The sequence below is a fragment of the Pleuronectes platessa genome, chromosome 22, assembly GCF_947347685.1.
Source record: "Pleuronectes platessa chromosome 22, fPlePla1.1, whole genome shotgun sequence".
NCBI classification, from domain to species: Eukaryota; Metazoa; Chordata; class Actinopteri; order Pleuronectiformes; family Pleuronectidae; genus Pleuronectes; species Pleuronectes platessa.
In genome coordinates this window covers 1,313,617-1,327,041 of record NC_070647.1, presented here as the reverse complement: position 1 = coordinate 1,327,041, position 13,425 = coordinate 1,313,617, and the positions used below count along the sequence as shown (strand labels likewise).

Below are 13,425 nucleotides of genomic sequence, written 5' to 3'. Positions count from 1 at the left end.
GCTCACTCCCTCTCATTCCTCTGCCACTGAAACTTGTAGTAGCTACAGAGGAGGCTTGTTAAGTCTCATCTCACCTAAAATTGTGCATTATCTGATGAATATTTGAGCAATTCACACTTCCTGCTACGTTGTTAGTAGCATCCCAGTTAAATGAGTGCAATAAGAGGCCTGCCCGTGTGATCGTCTCTATCACATAGGCAGGACACCAGTCAGTAATGCTAATAACGGCAAGTTTTCTTCCAAAGTTACCACAATAGTTACTGACAGCTCAAGTTATTTAGTGATCGGTGTGAATACAAATGAATACATAAAGGAACCTTGTGCACAGATTCATGTACGGTGACATGTTAACACAGTAGCAGGTTTGATCTGTTTCATTGTTGATCCAAACTTTTCAACAACCTATGAGGGAATATGAATGAAGTTTGGAGTCATTTACTTTGACAGGGAGCATTGATGAAATGGTTTAATATTAGTGGAAATATGAATATTTGCTTTCTTGCTGACATTTTAAGATTGATACCTCATATCAGTTTGTTACATATGAGGTTATCTCAGTGTAGAGGAAGCAGGGGGAGAAGTCTGTTTCTGTCCTAAGGAGAACAAAGCTTCCTTCTGTAAGCTCACAAATGTGGGGAGCATTGGTAGTTGTAGTATGTTATTTGTCTGTAACTTTTACAACATAAAATTTGGGTGAACATTTGATCTCTATTTATGTGAAAAATTGGTTTCCAAAAAAAATCCACCAGAGAAAGATTAAACATTGAACAAACAGCAGAAGACTGCGTCCTCAGAATCCATCATCACAAACACAAAAACACAAACCAGGCAAGGACGGAAAGGGTTATGGGGGGCCTGTCCAGCACATCAATCACGCCCGGCGGTGCGTCTGTGTTCCCGCCCTCAGCTTTGCCCTGAGGCTGGATGTGGCCTGGAGAGAGAGAAGAACTGTGAGCAGGACTGTGCTCACCCTCAGATAATGATAGGGCCCACTGTACTCAGTATAAATCATTCTGACCCATAACCACCACATCCATTGACTCACATGCGCATACACCTTTAACACTCATACAAACCAAGTTGACTATATACACCTGTGCAGGCACGCAGACCATATTACAACACATACGCACACTAACACACACACACACACACACACACACACACACACACACACACACACACACACACACACACAGGAGTTACAGAGACCAAGGCTGGGGGGTGCAGAGGGGACAGGGTTCTGTTATCGTACCTTACATGGCCAATCAGACAGGCTGCCTGGATGATGGAGTGTCTCTACTTCCAGCCAACAGGGGGTGGGGGGGGGGGGGGGGGGGGGGGGGGGATTTGTACGATTTTAAGTGTTTGTTCTCAGAGAGTCAGGGATCAATAGACATGAAAAAAGATTAAGAATGTGGAATTCAGAGTTGGGATGTATTAACAAAGTGAAGAACAAAAGCCAGTAAGAAAACAGACATTAAAGGGACGAGGCTGAGACTGATGTTTGAGGCTGTATGAGAGAACACACAATTGTGCAAATACCGTCCCTTCTCCTGATAGACAGCACAGGCCCTCCTGGGTCGGATGTCTTTGTGACTGCATTAAAGGATGTTATACTAATTTCTTGACCTCTGACGATGTGTGTCCTGGCCAGAAAGGGCTTTTCCTGTTTCTCTCTTGACTCAGGATCACAATCTCCCATCATTTGAATGAAAGGGGACAAGCTGCCACAGAGAAAGGGAACATCCCTGATTTATGTGTCGCTGTTTGAATTCTAACATGTCAACTTTTAGGAACTAGGGAAAACAGATTTGATGATGTTTGGTTTTGAGTTTGACCACTGGCCAAGTGTCCTAACTCCCAATTCATGTACTCATTCACACAACAGTGCCATTTAGGCCTTCTGGATTTACTGAAACCCACCAAAAGCAGAACAGTTGCTAAGTGAAAGTGCCTTATTAGGTGCAAATTCATTAAATCCCTTTCAGTCAAGGGTCAACATCAAATTTCAGCCTCTTCAGCACTTCTTCATGCTCATTGGGAAAGTGTGTGCTGAGCTTTGCTAAAGCAACAGCGGCTGGGCAGGTGAGCTAGAGTTACCATGAGCTTGTGTTTGTTTTGGGATTAGCTCAGGCAATATTCACAAGTCCGAGCAAACCTTATCTGCGCCACATACAAGAACATTTTTCTGGAGGAAAATATACACACTGGTTCTGCCGAGAGTGCTCTAGACTTACAGCACCTTGCACTAACTTTATTTTTCTATCTACTTAACTTAACCCTACCTCTTATTTGTGTTAACTGATTTCTTGTCACTTTTGGAAACAGGACCGACCTCTGGGCCAAAGAGTTCTTCACCCTCCTTTATCAGCACAGTGTCATGTGTTTTTGTCTGATTGTCTTGATACATTGCTGTCAATGATAAACAAATCTGGGTTGTGACTTTCTGTGTGTATAAACATCATATTTATCTCTTCATAAAGTAATCTCATGACAATCTGTGTGTTGACAAAGCTACATGAAAAAAAAGGACTTTTCTTGATTGTATATTCTTCTACTGCATGAAGCTTTGTCTCAACCCACATCACCTTCACTTTCAATAATTTCTTTTTCATTATATTTCAGAAGCAGGGGTCACATGTTAACACCCCCTCCTTCTCTTTCTCTATTTCCATATTTGTGCTGTCTGCAGAGACCTGTGCCGTGAACAATGGCGGCTGCGATAGGACATGTAAAGACACAGCCACAGGGGTACGCTGCAGCTGCCCCGTCGGATTCACCCTGCAGCCTGATGGCAAAACATGTAAAGGTCAGTAAATGTATGAAAGTGTGCTTTTAGGGCGAAAGGTGCGCAGCTCCTGTTCACTTAGCTCTGGTCGTGGCCACCGACACTGCTGCTGCCTGTTTTTGTTGATTTTGCCGCTGATAGCCCGCCGGTGACATCAATGACGGTGGTCCAAGGAGACAACCGCTGAAGCATGGGCCTAAATATCCCAGAGTAGAACAGATTATTATAGGTGTTTGGCTTTCGACTAAAAAAGCAGTCTCACTGAATGAGGCTGGCTGGTGAGTTGAAACTGCTTCAAACACTGGTCAGGAGGCATCCTGTTTTTTGGAGATAGGACACATGTTCAAAAGTTCAGTGAGAGATTTGCCGGAAGACATGGATCAGTGTTTATTTTGCATTACAACTCTCTTATAGGTGGTGCCATAGGGCTGCAGAGGCAATGATGTTTCTGTAAATACATACAGTTTATGCTCAGCTTAGCAGCTAGCATGCTGTGTACATGAAGGAAAAAGCAAAGTCAATTCACTACTTTCATGGCAAAAATGTGCTTTATGTTGACAACCTGTGGAGATAGAAACTACTGAGCAATACATAAAGGGTACGGTTGATATTCCAATTTCTGAAAGTTCCATGTTTTCTGTTTCACTTTTATCCAGTCCAAATTGAGGGTTTAATTTTTTTTTTTTTCAAGACTAACTAAACATATAATCAGGATCAGTTTCCTTTACTGGTTGTTTCTCTTCTCCTCTCAACCCAGTCATAGTTAACTAGTGTTGTATATTATCAATTTAACATAGTGCTGCTGCTGATGATGAAGGTGGTGATGGTGGTGATGATGCTTATGTGTGCATGTGTCTGTGACGTGTTCATGGAGATATTTGAGTCATTACTGTAACGTGGTATTGGCCACATGACAGTGGGTGTATCGTGTGATGTAATGTGAATATCGCCTGTGTGTGTGTTGTGGAGTATGTGTGTTTGTGAAATGAGTGTCAGGCAGTTTGAGAATGTGGCATGTAGGTGTGTTAAATCCTGGAGCCAGAGCTGTCTCAGGCCTGGCAGGCAGACGACACGTCGGCAAACTTTGAGATGTTTGAACAGTGAGGCCCACACTGGCCACTGTCTCTCTCCCTCTCTCTTTCCCATACACTGGCCTTACAGACACACTCACACAGACAGCACCATCCAGCTGCAGCTCCAGGAAATACAGAAGTTGATCTCTAAATGTAAATTAATTGGGTTAGGGTTAAATGTACATTTGAAATAGAGCAGAACGTGTTCTTGGATAAATGACAAATATACATATACATACTTTAGATACTCCGCTGTCTCTGTGCTTAACCATATCAACACAGGACATTCACATTTTTTTTGTCTGTGCCTTAAAAAATCGGTTTCGAATACTAAATCACTTGCATGATCTGCTATGGGTAAGGGTTGGTCAGACAACAAGGGAAAGATCATGGTTTGGGTTCAAATGATCACTTTGTTAAGGTTTATGAAAAAAGATGTACATGTTTAAGCTGAGGGAATGATTTCATGAATGTTAAAGAAAACAGCAGAAAAATTAAAATGAAGAGCAATCTCCAGTGATTGAGTCCTCCTCCGTCTGGATTTACTGTCCCATTATCTAAATCTTACTTCATCCTTTGCTCCCCTCATGTTTCATGCAGCCCTTTAGCTTCTGTCACTTGAACACAGATGGATGAACTTGCCAAAACAACTGATGCTGTCATTCTTCCTGAGAAGGTCGTCTCAAATAGAGTGAATCATTGGATTTGGTTCATATTAAAAATTTTGAATCAGTGTAAACACATACAACTGTCCCAACCACTTGACTTGCCAGACAGGCTTGTTGCGTACTAGAAAAACATCTTGTCTGTTGCCCTAATGTCAAGTTCAAGCTAGCAGCTTGTGCGAACACTTCCACTCTGTCTCCCCAGGTGATTTGTGGTCCTGACAGAACCCGGCATTTAGAGTGGTTGAAAAATTAAACGTTCCACCTCCGTTTTTTGGTCTGAGTTGAGTGGGGAAGATGGATAGGCACGCAGTCCAGCTGTGCCCCACCCACATAATTTGGAGCTGGATCAGCCCCCAGGCTTCATAAATCCCTGAACAGGGATCAGTGCTGAGGGGAGCTGAGAGATAGAGAGCAGGCAGAGCCCATCGATCAGTATCTATCAACTGGTCACCAAGCAGGAAAACCCACACTGACACACACTGATTCAAACCCAGAACTTATCTATGCACATGTATTGAGTTTGGAACACCTCTTGACATCCTGCAACGTGACTGCTGCTGTTTAGACTTAGGACTTAGAGAGACTGTAGAAAAACACAACTTTTGGTAAAAATGTACTGAAAATACAGTATAGTACTCTCACTGTACTCTGAATATACTCACACAGGGGAAGAGAGGGGAAGAGTGAGAGAAGACATAAAGAGGGAGACATGCTCAGTGCTTGAAAGTGTAGAAATACAGTAGAGAATCCAGTTCAAGGGGCCTCATTTATAAAACAGTGCATAGAATTCAGATCAGGCGTAAGCAAAAAAAAATTCAGATTTATACATTTTTGCATCTACAAATACCTTAATGCAATGTTAGTTATAATGCAATTGTCCTTAAAAAAAACACACTCCACCTGGAAACATGCATAAATGGATGCGCCTCATATTCCAGCCTCTACACGCAAGTAATTCAACCATAAATGCTCAATGCAAAGCAACAAATGGGTTTTAAATTACCCAGGGTATCAATGGGTTTTTAATGGCTAATCAGGGCATCAAGAAAGAAGAAGAAGCGCAAATTGTCTGACACCAAGAATGAGGTAATTATGAGTGAGGGGAGTGGGGGTTGGATAAAGATGTACTGGTTGCTGGTCACAGCAGTGATATCCCTAATGAAGGAAAATGTGGTAACGTGTTGCTGTTGTGGTTAATGGAGTGAGGGCCTGAAATACCAAGTGCTCAAATTGAAAGGTGGAGAAAAAAACAAAACAGCTTTGCATTGTCAGAATGTGAGCTAACTTCTTTTATCACATTCAGATTCGAATAATCCAATCCCAAACTGCAGGCGTTATTATATTCAAAGAAGGCTACGATATCCCAAATTTATAACATTTAACAGAATTATTATATTCTCCAAATAGGCTTTAGACCAGGGGTGTCCAAACTTTTTGTTCCGAGGGCCACACACAGAAAAAAATACTGAGGACTGGGCCACCCACTCACGCGTTCTGAGGGACAGCTGGCAAGTCAGCAAAGCAATTCACCGCCAGAACACCAGGTGGAGTAACGTTTTTTGTCGAAGACGACCTTAGAGACACCGTCTTTGTGTTTGGCAGTCGTTGTTGACTGTTTATTACTTTATCACTTTTTCCGGAGGACAAATTTGTTCGCGATCTTTCTACACAGCTTCGTACACTCTTCAACCTGCAAACCGACGTTAGCCGAGATCTCCTTCCAGGAATTGCAGGCCATCTGCGTGTCCTTGTATTCCGTCAATGACGGGTTATACAAGTGGTCATACTTTCGGATCTCTTCTGCCAAACGCTTCTATTTGGTCCATATTCGTTCTTCTAAATCTTCCGTGGTTTCTGCCGGTATTATGAGGCATGAAACCGGAAATGTGACTCAGGAAAGGATGTAGTAAGCACGCCAATCACAGCCTTGCGGCCTGCATGAGGCTTGCGTAGCTTTGTTGTATAGTTAAAAAAATTGGGCAACGCACGCAAGGGTCTCTTGCGTGTCTCTGAAAACGCAGAAGCATGCGCCGGCCTTAAGTGCATCAACAAGCCATGTAAGTGCTACTTAATTGTTAGTTTCAATTATTATTATTATTATTATTTAATTTTTTTTTTTTTATATATTATATTGATGCGGGCCAATAAAAAATGGATGGCGGGCCGCAGTTGGCCTGCGGACCGCAGTTTGGACACCCCTGCTTTAAACAGAAAGGTACATATTATACATTGTTATTCATATCTATTCCATACCTGTTTGTTTTTACTGGGATGGTTGGGCTCCGTTGGTTCAGCCTGAACTGGACTCGGTTCAACACACAGATTGAAGATCACAGCTCTAAAGAATCTAAATCAGCCCAGCAATGTTAGTGCATCCAAGTGTCACATTACAGAAATTGAATTGATTACTCTACACCTATACAAATTGATCACCCAAATCGGTGGTTTCCTAGCCTTCACCCTTGGATGTCGTTTGGAAATGTAGTTTTTAAGGTCAGCACAGCAAAATGTATTAATTTTTGGGATGTTGTCCCCTGGTTGCTCTATGCACCTGACTGCACAGTAAATGGTTTTAAATGGTATTGTATTTATATAGCACTTTTCTAGTCTTGATGACCACTCAAAGCGCTTTACAGTACAGTTTTACATTCACCCATTCACACACACATTCATACAGTGCATCTAATCGCAGCACTTAGTTATTTTATGGGGGGCCATTCAGGGTTCAGCATCTTGCCCAAGGACACTTCGGCATGCAGATGGGTCAGACTGGGGATCGAACCGCCGACCTTCATGTTGGAGGACGACCACTCTACCCCTCAGCAACAGCCGCCCGTCATGATTATTGCAGGGATTTAACACAAACACACACACACACACACGCACACACACACATAAGTGGTAGTGATACGTGCACAGTGGTAGAATAGTAATAAAAGGTGATGATGCCCTTATCAGTGACTTTGTGGTGATAAGGGCCGACGCTGGTGTTGATGTGCTGTAAACAACGTCAATCCATCTTGCTGTAAGCCAGGTGACTAAGGTGTCTATCCAATGAGCCTAAACGGTAACCTGGTCACATGTTTCATAGATCAGAGTCTCCTGCTGAAGCTTTTAGGTGTGTGTGTCTGTATATACAGTATATTTATATGTGTGGGTGTGTGTTGACTCTGGTGACCAATGTAATCACAGTGGTGGAAACAGATAACTGCTGGCATTTAGCTGTTTTAGCAGCAAGATAATTGCTGCACTGTGAGGAGGGCTCATCTGGTGTGCCGCTTAATAACGGATAGAAACTGACTCTCTCTCTCTCTCTATCTCTCTCTCTCCGTGTCTATCCTTGCTCTAAAGCCAAGGGGATGAGTCCTGTCGTGCCTGTCTATCATAATCATTTCAATATAGACTATGTAGGGCATGTTTAAAACCCACCAGTCTGATGAACGCCTTTTCATCTGCGCTGACAGATGAGGTGGTTCAGCCTCTCATGATGACAGACAGGCCAACCCAAGGAGGTATTTCGTCACAGGCCACTCTTGACAAAAGCTGAGTGTGTAAGAGAGGGGGTGGTGGGGTAAAAGATAGACCAACCCTAACCCTAACCCTAACCCTAACCAGAAACAATCATTGAACCAGATAAACTCAGTGCACTCCTGAATCACAGTAGAGCATGTCTTTATAACACAACAAACAAGCCTTCAACATGAAAACAAAAAAAATTCTGTGCAGGATGCTTTGAGTAATTTGTCTCTTGTAGAATCATCAACTGCAGGTCAGCAGCTAGGCTCTCTGATGATGTTTTGTACAGCGCTCTCCATTCAAGTCTGAAAGAGTCAGTTAGACGTTAGTTTTTCCATCTCGTTTGTCTTGGTACAGAACTTAAACAAACAATCCACACATTCATTTCTTAGAAGCATCTAGCACAGAACCTGGTTAGGAACTGCTACTGTTTACGAAGGGAGTTTCCAGATGTTTGATTAGAAGGTGCCCATTGGAGGTTGGATCACTTAAAGTATGTGTGTGTGTGTGTGTGTGTGGTTGTGTGTGTGTGGCGTGTGCATGTCATAGGTAGGACTAAAAAACTGTTATATGGGGGACAATTTGTCTAATTAGGGACAAATGCCATGTTGCCAAACTGGAAAACATTGTTGTTGTTGTTTTTCTTGATGTTTTTTTGTCAATTATTGAGTTTAGGTTAGGCAAGTAGTGGTTATGGTTATGTTTAGTGTCTAGGAAGTTAATGCAAGTCTATGTAATGTCCCCAGTAGTGACCAAAGTAAGCGCAGATATATGTTTTATATGCAAGTTCATGGACCTGTATATCTGTGGATGGTGTGTGAATGGTGAATTGTTTTTTTTGGCACGTGAGACACGTTCCCACTGGCCTGCATTCCTTCTCTACCTGAAAAGACCTGAACGCACACACACACACACACACACACACACAAATAAATGTCTAACAATGGAACATCAAATACACGTACAGAGACAGTAGCACACATACAAAGTTGCGACAAAGAAATATTTTCTTTTTGTGATACCCACAAAATACACTATACCTGTTTTAGCTATCAGTAGGTTCATATTATTTTTTATGGCTGCAGCTAATAATTATTTTCATTCTTGATTGTATAACGTTTTTTCAGTTAGTTGATGAACTCGTCTAGAATTTCTAAAATGACATAAAACATAGTTTACAGATATTGGTCAAAGTTTGTCAAATAAGTGATTTTCATAACACTTGAAATCCAAAGATATCATACATCCTAGAGATGGATCCAGCAATTCTTTTTTTATGATCAATTGATTATCCGAGTAGTGGCTGATATTGTTTCTGTCAATTGAGTAATTAACTAACCACCTATTAGCTCTTTACTCTGCTTTTCACACACTTACGTGACTTTATATGTTATAGTCCAGCTCAACCGCTCCGTCTCACACAGCAGATGCCAAATACCATGAGAATATTCAATAACACAAAGAATAAACAGCTCTGTCTGACTCACACTATTGTATCAGAAAGATCTTGTGCTCCATATCGGGAAAGGGCTTTGCTCATCAGATGCACCTTGAAATGCGTGAAAACTGTGTTGTTATAAGTACAATCGGACAGATGGGAACAAGGTCAGTACCGTTTTTTAAATATTGATACTAGTATATTACATATTGTACTGACTGTCACTGTCACTGGTTTTGGTGTCATATGTGTGCGTTAGTAGACCTTCTTTTTCTAGTGGCCTGGGGGTCCCTGTTTCCTCAGTAAGGGGTCACAACTCTGTAGCCCCCTCTGTGTCCACACTGGTCCGATGCATCCAATCCCTTTAACCTTACATGACTGCAGCAATACAGGCAGTCCCTTCCCTGGCCAAACCAGGGCCACATCATCGGCTGTTTTATTGTTGTGTAAAACAGAGAATGTCCCTTGGCCCACATGCAATTGTGGACTGTTTGTTATTAAAATAGGCATCAAGCACTGGGGTTGTTTAATACCCGAATAAATACACGCTGCCTCCCGGCCTGATGTCTGTCTTATCCACCGGCAACACCCTGCGAAGAAAACCAACGCTCCCAAGAAACCTAAATCCTCTGTACTACGTAATTATTTGGAGAGGTTCAGGTTCCTGCAAATGCATTCCATTTAATTGCTTTTTACTGCAAATATTTGGTAAAGCTACTCTCCACTGTGCACAGCTCGTACTCTTGAGATATGAGCTATACAAGCAAGTCTAAATGAATTAGGATACAAGAGTTTTATGCTTGGTTGATGTGTTTCAACTAGTTTTTTTCCACGTAAGCCTTTTTCTCAGGAGCAAGGCAGACAGACAAGCCTATTACATAACTCTGACCCTGCGCTTGACCTCTGGATGCTAGGGTCAGAGGTGAGAAGTTAGGATTCATTTACGCTACCCTCAGTCGTGACGGATGGTTTAAGCTGCAGTGCTGATCAATCGAGTCGGTCAATGGGTCCTAATCAGGCAGTTGAGCACCGCAGCAGCATCAGGGTCTCTGCTGGAGTCAGGTTTCTCATTCCAAACACTGAACGTCTTGAATAAAGCCCTGAGGCTCACAGAGGAGCAAGCGAGGGGGTGGAGGCCTTGTTTCCTTTGGCCCAGGTGGATGTTAGCAAGCCTTCTCATTTGGCCCACATCCTCCTCTGCAGCCGGCACAGTGAAGAGTTCACATCCAAAATATCTACCTTGGAAGAAAAATGTATTCCCCGAAGGTCACTTTTCAACTGCCAGTAAATTCAATTCAAATTCAATTGGAGGCCTATTTGGGTTATTGAGAATCGGTGTTAAAAAGTGCCAGATGTTTTTTAGTGCAGACAGACTCTAATCGATTACTCAGAGTCACATCAAACAAAGTTCTCTCATGTTCAGTCATACCACTTCCACGGCTCCTGAAGACTCTGAATCCTATAGGCAATACTGATACCATTATACGAATAGCTCCGCCTGAGTCACATTATATCAATGTGATTATATAAACAGCTTCATCAAAGTATGTGCTGTGTGGTCACAATGTTCTGCTCTGCAACGTCCAACATCACCACCAAATTACACTAATGCTGCTTGCAGACATGCACTGGACTCAGCAGTTCCTCAGTATTGTCTCTGGAGGAGTTACATTTTTTAATGACAATGTCAATGTGAGACGCTCCGCAGTTTCTACTGACTTTCTCCACCTGGCCTCCTCGTATATATTGCATAGAAATTCAGGAGAATCAGATGTGTGAAGACTCCGACACTGTAAGGGTGCTGTAAACAAAATCACATTATCTACGCAGTTGAGTTACTATCTTTCTTCCTGCCTCTGTGTGCTGCACCCTGCGGCTCCACTTCTTGCCTGAATAATGAGGAGGATTTGTTGCTGTTGTGAACGTGTCTGTGCAGAGAACCCCCCGCTGTGTTGTGCATGTGTGAAAGACAAACTCTGGGTAAACTCCTTAGTCAATTCTCTGTTTTTTCTCTGAAAAAGGCACAAGGCTGAGATAGCCTCAAGTATTAAAACCTGTATTAGTACTGTGAGTTTTGTTGTTCATCACGATAAAGGTTTTCATATAGAGCACGGTTTATACAATATGATGCTATGTTTTCATTGAATGGTCTTTAACAATTTTGACATCATTCTCTTATTTCCTGGTAACTTTCCAATTATACTCTCAGAAATTTATTTTAGCTATGTTTCATTGGAAATGCACTGCGTTTGCCAGCTTTTTTATTTCTTTATTTTGGTCGTTAAATTGCTCTTAAATCGAATTCTCTGGAGCATTAAAAGGGCCTTAAAATGTTATAAATTTGGCGTTCTAAACCTGTGTCATATGCACACAGTAGCAGACAGTCTGTCAGTAGACCTGTGGGATATTCAGCCAGATACATAGATTTTAGCAAAGGATGGAACTATTGATTAGAAGGTGGGATTGAGGTATTGATTGACTAGTGTAAATATCAGAGATGGATCCCAGGAGATAGCCTGCATGTGTGTGTGTGATTGTGTGTGTGTTTAGTGAAAGTGACAAATGACTCCTCCCTCCCACAGGAACAGACAGAGATGGTAAGAGTAGGGTGTTTGCGTTGGAAGCATTGTATGGGGTGCATGTGCATATTCTTACATCTGTGTGCATTCCTTTTACCTATTTATTAATAACTGCAAGTGTGATTCAACCTTTCTCTTGCTATCCATACACAGTCCTATGTGAGCATTAATTAGCTGCTAAGGAGCATCCTCATTTACAAAGGCTTCATGTAAGAGGGCCTGTGGCAACCCAGATGTTTGTTCTTGATGACATCAAGATGCACAATTACGCGAAACACAAACGAAAGCCATTATAGGAGTCCTACCTTTTTATGTTAATATGTTAACATCATGGTGCCATAGACAATTAGAACAACAGCCCCTGAAGACCAACTCTTGGTATTGTTACTGATATCCGCAGCTACAATTATTTATTAAAGGAGATATAAGTTGCTGTAAATTGATGGTCAACCCTCAATGCATCCACTCTTGTATCTCCTCTCTCGCTTCTCTTCCAACATTATCATTTCAAGCTGCTCAGAGGCATAATGTATGTATTTGAGCTCAAAGCTTATTTAAGCTCCATTAAAGGTAATTATATATCCCGTTATAAAGAGCAGCCGTCCCTGGAGTGGCCATTAAGTGTGGGTAGATGTGATGATTCTGCCAGTGTTTATGGCTGCCAGAATGATTCCTAAGCTGTGTCTGAGTTGGATAAACCGGGGGTGGTATATGTTGTTTTTTCACATAGGCATCAGAGCAGACATGGTGTGGGCAAAGAGGGAATTTCTAGGTGTGTAAGTCTGTGGGCTACTTAGTTTATGTACAGATGTTTTTACCAACACCTCTGTATAGAAGAACCAGTTTGCCTTACTCTTGAAGCTTTTCTTCTCGTGGTAATATTCTCGAGATATATTCGGTTTACAAAGTCACTCAGACATCCCAAAATTCAAGAGTGTCTTCTTTAGTCTTGGTTGTGGCCAATGTGCAGCGTTCATCTGAGGTATTTATGTAGCTGTTTGTTACTTGGGGCCATCCTCCCAACATGGTCCTGGATTTTCATTGTTTCATTCTGGATAGGGACTCTGACGCCCGCTAGCCGTCTGCCACGCTCCTTTCGCTCAGTGTACCAGATTTGGGGTAAAACCCTGCATGCATTGTCAGGGAGCTTCCATGTTTTAATATCAGTATTCTCTGTCTCCTCCTTTTGCCAGGCTATTACACCAGCTGGGTATCTGATGAATGGCAAGGCCTATGTATTGATGGCTCCGACTTTCGATTCAGCCGACTACTCTGGTCTTGCCTTACTCTGTGTAGATATTTGTCTGTGGCTTATTTCCTTTACGACCTCTGCGTGGTTTCCATTTGCCATTGGGATCAA

General features: G+C 42.2%; 1 protein-coding gene across 2 annotated transcripts in view; it reads left to right on the top strand.

Annotated features, from left to right (window-relative positions):
• Positions 1 to 13,425, top strand: part of scube1 (signal peptide, CUB domain, EGF-like 1) — a 111,691-nt gene that overhangs the window by 74,228 nt on the left and 24,038 nt on the right. For both annotated transcript variants that reach the window (XM_053415023.1, XM_053415022.1), the window contains one exon: positions 2,696 to 2,812. In XM_053415023.1, coding sequence (XP_053270998.1) covers positions 2,696 to 2,812 — 117 coding nt within the window. The remainder of the gene's footprint in view (positions 1 to 2,695; positions 2,813 to 13,425) is intronic.